The sequence below is a fragment of the Mytilus californianus genome, unplaced genomic scaffold (genome assembly GCF_021869535.1).
Source record: "Mytilus californianus isolate M0D057914Y unplaced genomic scaffold, xbMytCali1.0.p SCAF_10, whole genome shotgun sequence".
Classification (NCBI taxonomy): domain Eukaryota; kingdom Metazoa; phylum Mollusca; class Bivalvia; order Mytilida; family Mytilidae; genus Mytilus; species Mytilus californianus.
Window position 1 is genome coordinate 72,813,656 of NW_026262582.1, and position 10,585 is coordinate 72,824,240.

Below are 10,585 nucleotides of genomic sequence, written 5' to 3' on the forward strand. Positions count from 1 at the left end.
CATTTTTTTAATTGTCCTAGCATGCACATCATTCGGACTCTGGTGTATAGTTGTCTCACATCCCCCTGTTTCACACCCAATACAAAAGTGACAATATTATACCCTCATGTTAGTCATTAGTAAAACTAAAGGTTTTGTTACGACTTAAATGACCATGTCTGCAGCCTTATCGTAAAAAGTTGACCGAAACGAAACACTAACCCAACATGTACAGCTCATCAAGATACACGGACAATAATTTAGTTCACTAGGTGTGTATTTCATACTCATCATGGGAACATTAGCCAAATCAATTATAAGTAATCATTATACACTAATGTACAAAAATATCAGGTCAATAGTAGGCAAGCATTACAAAGTAAAAATATCATATAATTCCTTGCCCAATGGCCATAGATCCGCCAAAAGTCGGTTAACATTAATGAGCCACAAAGTCAGCATACAACTTTGTACAAAAAATATCCTATCGATATTTTCAAACATAATTAAAAAAAAAAACCAAGTTATTATACATCATTACGTTGAATGCATTGAAGAATTTCACACTTTTAATAGACAATGTGATGATTTCCATTCTTTCATACCTTCCCCTGTATTATTTTGTTAAACATAAAATTTAAACAACGAGTAAGATGCATCACTCTCATTTTGTGTTCTGATGTTACTGTTTTTATCCGACAACAATTTTACAACATTAGTATGACACATCTTTGAAGCAATGAATAAAGCTGATTCATTTTTATCATTACAAATGTTAGAATCAAAGTTGTGTTCTAACAATAATTTTACAATGCTGATATGACCCCTCTCTGAAGCAATAAATAAAGGGGATTCATTTTGAGCATTACAAATATAAGGATCACAATGATGTTCTAACAATAATTTCACAATATCAGTTTTACCAGACACTGAAGCTATGAATAAAGGCGATTTATGTTATCATTACACATATTCGGATCACAGTTGTGTTCTAACAACAATTTTGCAATACCAATTTGGCCGTTTTTAGAAGCACCAAATAAAGCTGATTCAATTTTTGCATTACAAGTGTTAGGATCACAGCCGTGTTCCAACAACAATTTTACAATTTGAGTATAACTATGTTGAGACGAAAATAAATCGAATAAAAAATCGCGATCAGGAAGCAATACTCTTGCCTTATCCCACGTCGAAGCAATGAATAAAGGTGATTCATTTTTATCATTACAAATGTTAAGATCATAGTTGTGTTCTAACAATAATCTAACAATATCAATATGTCCATACTTAGATGCAGCAAATAGAGGTGTTTCTTTTCTTTCATTAAAAATATTGTGATCACAATTGTATTGAAGAAAATTTCTAACAATATCTGTATGACCAAACCTAGATGCAACAAATAAAGGAGATTCATTTTTAGCATTACAAATATTAGGATCACAATGATGTTCTAACAATAATTTCACAATATCAGTTTTACCAGACACTGAAGCTATGAATAAAGGCGATTCATTTTTATCATTACACATATTCGGATCACAGTTGTGTTCTAACAATAATTTTGCAATACCAATTTGGCCGTTTTTAGAAGCACCAAATAAAGCTGATTCATTGTTTGCATTACAAGTGTTAGGATCACAGCCGTGTTCCAACAACAATTTGACAATTTGATTATAACTATGTTGAGATGAAAATAAATCGAATAAAAAACGGTGACCAAGAAACATTACTCTTGACTTATCCCACGTCGAAGCAATGAATAAAGGCGATTCATTTTTATCATTACAAATGTTAAGATCATAGTTGTGTTCTAACAATAATCGAACAATATCAATATGTCCATACTTAGATGCAGCAAATAAAGGTGTTTCTTTTCTTTCATTACAAATATTAGGATCACAATGATGTTCTAACAATAATTTCACAATATCAGTTTTACCATACATTGAAGCTATGAATAAAGGCGATTCATTTTTATCATTACACATATTCAGATCACAGTTGTGTTCTAACAATAATTTTGCAATACCAATTTGGCCGTTTTTAGAAGCACCAAATAAAGCTGATTCATTGTTTGCATTACAAGTGTTAGGATCACAGCCGTGTTCCAACAACAATTTGACAATTTGATTATAACTATGTTGAGATGAAAATAAATCGAATAAAAAACGGTGACCAAGAAACATTACTCTTGACTTATCCCACGTCGAAGCAATGAATAAAGGCGATTCATTTTTATCATTACAAATGTTAAGATCATAGTTGTGTTCTAACAATAATCGAACAATATCAATATGTCCATACTTAGATGCAGCAAATAAAGGTGTTTCTTTTCTTTCATTACAAATATTAGGATCACAATGATGTTCTAACAATAATTTCACAATATCAGTTTTACCATACATTGAAGCTATGAATAAAGGCGATTCTTTTTTATCATTACAAAAATTCGGATCACAGTTCTGTTCTAATAGCAATTTTACAATTTCAGTTCGACCGGTTTTAGAAGCACCAAATAAAGCAGATTCATTTTTATCATTACAAGTGTTAGGATTACAGTTGTGTTCGAACAATAATTTTACAATATCAATATGACCCTTCTTAGAAGCAACAGATAAAAATGATTCTTCGCTTTTATTAAAGCTATTCAGATCACAGTTGTGGTCTAAAAAAAGTCTTACAATATCAGTATGCCCATTCTCAGATGCGGCAAAAAAAGATGATATTTTGTTTTCATTTTCCATATTAACACAGCTGCGTTCTAATAATAATTTTACAATATTAATGTGACCCTCCTTTGAAGCAATAAATAAAGGTGATTCATTTCTATCATTACACATGTTAGGATTACAGTTATGTTCTAATAATAATCTTAAAATATCAACATGTCCATTCGCAGATGCAACAAACAAAGGTGATACATTATCATTATTACATTTTCCAGGATCACAATGATGTTCTAACAATAATCTAACAATATCAGTATGTCCATTCTCAGATGCAGCAAATAAAGGCGATATATTCATATCATTACATATATTAGGATCACACTTATGTTCTAACAACAATTTTAAAGTGCCAGCATGAGCAAACAATGAAGATATGAATAAAGGAGATTCATGTTTTTTATTGCAAACATTGGAATCACAGTTATTTTCTAATAATAACGCAACAATAGTAGTATGACCCATCCTTGATGCTGTAAACAATAATGATTCATTTTTATTATTACATACTTTTAGATCAGATTTATGCTTTAATTGAATTCTTACAATATCAGTATGATTTTTCTCAACTGCTCGAAATAACGGTGTATCACCGTCCTCATTTTTGATGTTAAGATCTGCTTTATGATCTAACAATATCTTTATCATATCAATATTACCCTTACTAAAAGCTACATGAAGAGGTGTATTAGTATTGTCCTTATCACCAATATTAGGATCAGCACCGTGATTTAATAGCAATATAGTCAGATTAGGATTCTCCTGTCTGACAGTTTCATATAACGGTGTTCTATTCAAATGATCATGAAGATTACAATCGGCTTTATGGTCTAACAATAATTTTACAATATTCTCGTTTTTTTGTTGTAAAGCAACATGTAAAGGGGTTTCCGTTGCATCATCAAAACCAGAAACATTTCTAGTTACATTTGCATCAGCATGATGAGCGAAGAGTAAATGTATTAAATCAATGTTCCCTGTGTCTACAGCTAAATGCAAAGGTGTTTGACTCCCTTTTTCTAACCAACCCTTCATATTAGGATCAGCGTGATGATCTAAAAGTAACTTTGAAATGTCAACATTTCCTTTCTCTGAAGCAAAAGACAGAGGTGTACCTTTCCAGTCCCTTACATTTATATCTACATGTTCTGTTAAAAGAATTGGTACCATGTCCCAGTAACATTGACGGGTCATCGATAGTAGTATATTTGATAAGTCTTCACTTGGCACATCAAGTAAAACTTTCTTTATGTCGAGTTCATGCCGAAGATATTGAAACAACTTATTGCGGAAAGTCAAACATTTGAACTGCCTATTAAAAAATATGTCCTTAATGGAACCTTTTTGAATGTCTTTCAAAATTCGTTTAAAATAATGGTTTTCCTCTGTATCAGGAACTGTTATAACATTTTTTTCCGTTGTTAGTTTTTTGTTTTCACTTCGTATTGATTCTAATACAAATCTATCTCGTATTACATTTCTATGGGCTACCTCAAGAACCAGGTCAAAGAAATGTTCCCCACAAAACGATAGGAAAATATCATATATCTTGTCATGAAGTATTCTGTAGGTAGTTACAGTTTTCTTCACATAAGACATCTCAAGTTTTTGTAATTCAGACTTGACGACTTTTATTGAAAACCCCGCTGGAAGATGAAAGTGATCGGATATGATTTCCAACAGTTCTGTCATACCGTGTGATCTTGATAACATGTTTTCATTTAAACTATTGTTAAAAGCAATGAACAGACTCATCGTGGCCAATGTTGTTTGATCAGTCGCTTTCCTCAACAATTCTAGATCACTTTTTATAACACTCACCGGATTATCAAAGAAATTAAGAATACCGGTTAATTTCTGTTTGGAATAAAGGCAACATAATAAAGGAAAGAAGCTAAATTTTTCAACTAGTCCTGACATTCTAATAACATTTATCTCACTCTCTGTTAAGTATATACTTGCTATTTGATTTCTTTCAATTTCTGTTAGACTGTAACTAGAAACAAAGTCACAGGCTGTTTTTGACAATAGTTCTACACCTTCAAATAAACGATCAAGATAAATGTGCTTTCTGCATGATAACAAGATTTTTATCTTGTGATCCTCAAGTATTTGTTTTATATCAGTTGCCAATGTTGTCCAACGATTGACGAGTCCAATATCTATGGTAGATTTGCCACAAACGTCATCGATTACAAAAACTTGTTTATATTTCGGTTCGCAGTATTGAATAATGTCTTCTGGACTGTGGACAGGAACAATATAATAACCTTCCTGTTTATGAAGTTGAAGGGCAACATGGTGAATTGCGGTGGATTTCCCACATCCTGATGAACCTACCGCCACAATAACATTTTTTGATTTCAGAAGTTCTTCTATATGATGGATAGCTCTGGTTTTCACAACTTTATTGTTATCCTCTCCCCATTCGTATATTAAATCTTCATGGATTTCTATATACACAATAGGTTACAATTTAACAAAACGTTGACAAATAGAAAAACTCTATGAATATAAATAAAACAAATAAAACAAACAATGCAGAACAATATTTTAAATTATTAATAATAGGAGATAGTTAAAATCAATCTAACGACATGACGTTCTTTAATATTTGTCTTTTACAAAATTAAGTATTTTGACGGAATCTTGTATCATTAAAAACTTTTCTTAATAGAGTATATATTTGATATATAAATATTGATTATTGAACACATTCTTTAATGTTTTTTTTCGGATTTGTTTTCTTGTTGTTATTTGGTTGCCTTTTCATTCTCTAATAATTTTTGTTTTATACAAAACCTCAATTATGTGAATCCTACTACAAATACTTTAGATGTGGTTGGTGAAAATCATTTCACAGCAGACATCGATCAAACAGAAGCTTCCAACGAAAATGTTGAAGACAAAAGATATATTTTCATTTGTTTGATTTATTTGGAACGATTACTAGTATCCTAGAACATTATTAGTTTCGTAAAAAGTTGTAACTTTTAAAATTTGTTATTTAGATATACAAAATTGCCAATTCTTTGCTTACTTTGTAATGCTTTTGGAACCTGACTTGACTCTTTCTGTGAATTTCTTAATTCTACCAGTATGTCCTTATCATTGTTGTTCAGTACCTTATCTTTTAGGTCTTCACACATTTGTTTAAATTGTGGTCCACCAAGATTTAATATAGCCTGTAGGGAGAACCAATAATATAACTGTGTCAAATTGTCAGCAAAACGTTTGTCCGCGTTTGATGTTTTAGATATGCATTTTAATTATTTAAGACAGCCAACTTTAACAACAAATCATGCAAATGGAAGCTACAAACATAGAAGGGCCTAACATAAACTAAACACAGTAAGTTGGAAACTGCAGTAATTTCTTATCAATAGTATCTAACATAAATACATCGTACAGTAACCCCACGAAAGTTAAGTGTGCGATTACTTAGGTGTTTGATGACACCAAAAAGGGATTGCACTTACGTCAAATAGAAACAAATCTTTCAAAGATTACATACGTTTGCTTTAGTGCACCTGACAGCCGTTTCTATTTGTTGGTGGCACTCGAGTCAACTAAATCAATGAAGAGTGATTTACTTGCCTGAGGTTATAGGAGTTGTACAAATACTAATGAATATTATACCATTTTATGGACATTAGAACAATCAAACTGCATATATGACATGTCCTAGACTGTCATGCACATGCACCAATAAATGCTCTAATGATTTATTCCATGCAAGAAATATTATTATTTATCTGTGTACCTTTTAATATTTCTTTGTAATATACTTGTCGTATATTATGTCAATATGTTTTGATTAAAGACAATGCTGTTTCTTTTTAAACATTTCAGAAGCGCAAAAAGTATGACAAAAATACCGAACTTAAAGACAAATTAAAAAAGGTCAATAAAGCCAAAATCAAACGTTATAAATCGACGGATTAAGTGAAAAACAACTGCCATATTCCTGACCTGGTACATTACCTACGAAAATGGTTTCAACCTGATGTTTTAGCTTAATAAACCTCCCACTTGTATGACAGTTGATTAAAGTTCCTTTATATTGACCAAACTGGGTTAGCCACCCAAACAGACATAATAGATTAATGTGAAAATAATTTGGATCCAGCAGCTAAAACTGTGTAAACATACATTACAGACATACAAGACAACTGACTAAAAAATAATGAAAAAAAAACATACAATATAATCTAACAAAGACGCCAACAAAAAAGGTATAGATAAACTCATCACAGATACCAGAATCAAAATTTTGTACGCCAGACGCACGTTTTGTAAATTTGTCAAATAAAGTTTTCCTCGTTGATAGTACATACCACATACAGTGTACACATTCCCGATAAAAGTAAAAATTAAATATAAATACATTTGTAAACAAAATAGAAGCATCACTGTTAAACCCTTTGTGTACAAACCGCACCTCAACAACAGGAATGCCCAAAGTTACAAAGTCAAAAACCAATGGCGGGATGGACAGATACCGAGTCACGTCAACAGTTATACGACCAAACAGAAACATATCTACACCTATATGGTATAATTTACATTGGACAAAGGCACGAAAACGACCGTCGATGACCGATAGTCTAATTGTGCTTACATGTAATAGAAAAAAGGAAACTTTTCTTTAACTGTTTATCATCTCGATCGTTGAATGTGTTTACAGTTTCGCTATGACCTTCAACTTGTCTCTCTATTGACATTATTTTGTTTAATAACGTTTAAGTACGAAGTTACCTGACAAATGTCGTTCCAATATGTCTCGGAATCTTTATTGGTCAACGTCCATGCATCATGATGTGCAAACATGTTTCTGTAGTATTTCAACCTGGACAAATCTGCCCCGTCACTGACATCTGACTTAAGTGGTAAAATGTCTCCTATCTGTATTGGCGTGAGGTGTCGAATCAAGCAGATCATCAATGTCAAGTCAAATTTCTTTGAAGTGACAGTGCCTGATAAAGGTAAATAATTAAAATAATTAAACGTATCAATATGTAGCGATTCTGATCAATATGTGTCTAGGAAGGTGTGGCATATATATTTATATTTTATATGATTAATATTTTGAATAAAAAATATCTATTTTGAACCGATACATGATTATGTATGTAACAGTACTATTTAGTTTGTTCTAGTAACTCATAGAAAGCAAATACTTTTCCGTGACCAGTCTTATGTTAAAATCACTTGTGCCTTTCAGATAGCAACTTAGTATTTGCTTTATTATGAGATGCGCAAACACGTTATAAAAGTAATTGTAATATTCATAAAAGAATATTTTAAAGCTAACGACTAAACAAATCAAATTTAAAAAGTATTTTGGACTTATTGTAAAATGATAGAAATATGCTCTAAAGTTTTCCATGTCTACAAAGTTTTAAAGTTTTGCTGTTTATCGATAATTCGATCAGGATATATACAGCTCTACTTCACGTAGTTTTTATGAATTAGTGAAAAAAGCGGTACACATTATAATTAGTAACAATAGTAATAATGCAATCATAGTAAAAACTTGATTTGCGACCACCAATCGCCAATTAATTTCCGCAAATCTTCGAATACAATCCTTTATCTCCAAATTAGTCATTTTCTTTAAAACTAAATTTTACCTGACGATGGAAACAATAAATCCCACTGAGTCTGATTAATGACTCTCCTTCTTTTTAGTGGTTCTAGGACTTTAAATTTGTCTTGCTTTAAAGCCGTCTCTAGTCCTTTTGTTGGATGAAATTCTTTGTCAAATTTAACCCTCACAGCAGAAGGAGCAACTTTATACAGCAAACTGATGATCCGCAAAAAACCCATCTCTTCTTCTGATTCCGCCATTGTTTTGTCAAGTTTAATCCAGATTATTGTAATTTTTCTCTGTTTCTAAGTAAGAATATAGCATGCTAAAATAAATTTCGTTACTACAATTTCTTTTGGGATAATGAAATGATCAGACAAAGCAAACAAGGGGAATACAATCTTGATTTGGTAAACTTTCTATAAGTTGATTTTGTGTTGTAACTTGATAGATGATAAAATCATTGTTATCGTATGACGGCGTACTTAATTTGCTTGGGAATCTTGATCAAAAGACGAACGTATTTTTTTTATTCGAGGCACTATGATATATATTTAGTACTAGCAGTATACATTCGCCTATTATAACAATTCTTTAAAAAAGAGACAAAAAAAAAACCAAAGGGACATTTAAAGTCATATGTTGAAAATAAACTGACAACACCATGGCAAAAAAAAGTAAAAGACCAAGAGACTATACGGTATAGGTTTTATTCATTGGTGACGGCCATACGGTGACTAATAATTGATTATGTCCACTTCATTAGAATTTTGGTGGGTAGTTGTCCCATCGGAAATTATATCACTTCTCTTAGTCTTAATATTCACTAGGTCTTCAACGCATCTAGAAAATCCTGCATTTGGTGGCGGGCTTCAGCTGGCCCGTAACAATATTGTTTACTATTCAGCAAAATGGAAGCCACTAAAAATCCAAAACATATTTATGAACAAAACTTTAAAAACACATAAGACTAACAAAGCCAAGAGGTTTCTGACTGGCGGGGTTAAACATGTTTTGTGACATCTCAACCCTCCCCCGGTTCTAATACCATCACATGAAGTGTTTCTATTAATGAACGATAATTTGATTGTAGACTTTTCAGGCGTAAACATCTTTTAAAACTGTGTAAAATATATCTGAACACACATATAAAAAAAGTTTTGATTTCGAAAGAAAGTTAAAATTTCAATGAACGTAAAGAAATTTATCCTGTTGAACTTACTTTAAATAAAGCTAATACTAACAATGACCACTGTCCTTTCCTCGATCTTGATATCTATATCATTAACGGGAAGCTTAATACAAAAATTTATGATAAAAGAGATGATTTTTCATTTCCTATCGTTAATTATCCATTTTTAGATGGTGACGTTCCCTTGTCACCTTCTTATGGTGTTTATATATCTCAACTTGTACGATTCGCTCGTGTATGTAACAACGTATTAGATTTTAGCGAGAGAAATTTATATATTACTGAAAAATTATTACACCAGGGTTTTCGATATCATAAACTAGTCAAAACATTTACTAAATGTTATCATCGGTATAAGGACATCATTCGTAAATATAACTCAACATGCAGACATCTTATACGTTCGGGTATTTCACATCCTATCTTTTATGGTAATATTCTTTACAAAGCACAAAAATGCCAGTATTCACCTCAAAAGCTAACAAAACCTTTAAACAGACTTATTAAGAAGGGATATAGTTACGATACTGTTGTCAGGTCATTAAAGATTGCATATTTTGGCTTTAATTTTGATTCACTTATAGGGTCTTTGCATCGGAATTAAACATATTTATTCTAAAACCAGTTGTTGGCATGACACGGGTTGTGTTCTTCTCATATATTTTATGACGGTATAATGCTAAACCCCTAACAGGAGGGATTGTGCCTGATATTCATATGATGAAGACATAATCTTTCAATCAGTTTAATTGAGGTCTGGAGCTGGCTTGTCAGTAACTGCTAGTAGTCTGTTGTTATTTATGTATTATTGTCATTTTGTTTATTTTCTTTTGTTTCCTATTCTGACATCGGACTCGGACTTCTCTTAAACTGAGTTTTACTGTGCGTACTGTTGTACGTTTGTTTTTTCTACATTGGCTAGAGGTATAGGGGGAGGATTGAGATCTCAAAAAACATGTTTAACCCCGCCGCATTTTTGCGCCTGTCCCAAGTCAGGAGCCTCTGGCCTTTGTTAGTCTTGTATCATTTTTAATTTTAGTTTCTTGTGTATAATTTGGAGTTTAGTATGACGTCCATTATCACTGAACTAGTATACAT

The 10,585-nt window shown here is 31.8% G+C and overlaps 1 protein-coding gene across 2 annotated transcripts; it reads right to left on the reverse strand.

The window, feature by feature from the left end:
* Positions 1 to 914: 914 nt before the first annotated feature.
* LOC127718494 (serine/threonine-protein phosphatase 6 regulatory ankyrin repeat subunit B-like) lies at positions 915 to 8,595 on the reverse strand. Of its 2 annotated transcripts, XM_052224543.1 has the most exons (5): positions 8,339 to 8,595; positions 7,464 to 7,681; positions 5,746 to 5,890; positions 2,284 to 5,158; positions 915 to 1,365 (listed from the first exon to the last, which is right to left on the reverse strand). In XM_052224543.1, exons 1-5 carry the CDS (start codon positions 8,553 to 8,555, stop codon positions 915 to 917), a joined length of 3,906 nt encoding a protein of 1,301 aa, XP_052080503.1. In that variant the 5' UTR covers positions 8,556 to 8,595. The 2 variants fall into 2 exon arrangements, with proteins under 2 accessions (XP_052080503.1, XP_052080502.1); XM_052224542.1 differs by having other exon boundaries at positions 915 to 5,158.
* Between the last annotated feature and the right edge of the window lie 1,990 nt (positions 8,596 to 10,585).

Coding starts and splice junctions, on each gene's coding strand:
- LOC127718494 (XM_052224542.1), bottom strand. CDS start 8,555: ATGGCGGAATCAGAAGAAGAGATGGGTTTTTTGCGGATCATCAGTTTG. Junction 7,682..8,338: donor TTTATTGTTTCCATCGTCAG/GTAAAATTTAGT, acceptor TACCTTTATCAG/GCACTGTCACTTCAAAGAAA. Junction 5,891..7,463: donor ATTGGAACGACATTTGTCAG/GTAACTTCGTAC, acceptor TTCTCCCTACAG/GCTATATTAAATCTTGGTGG.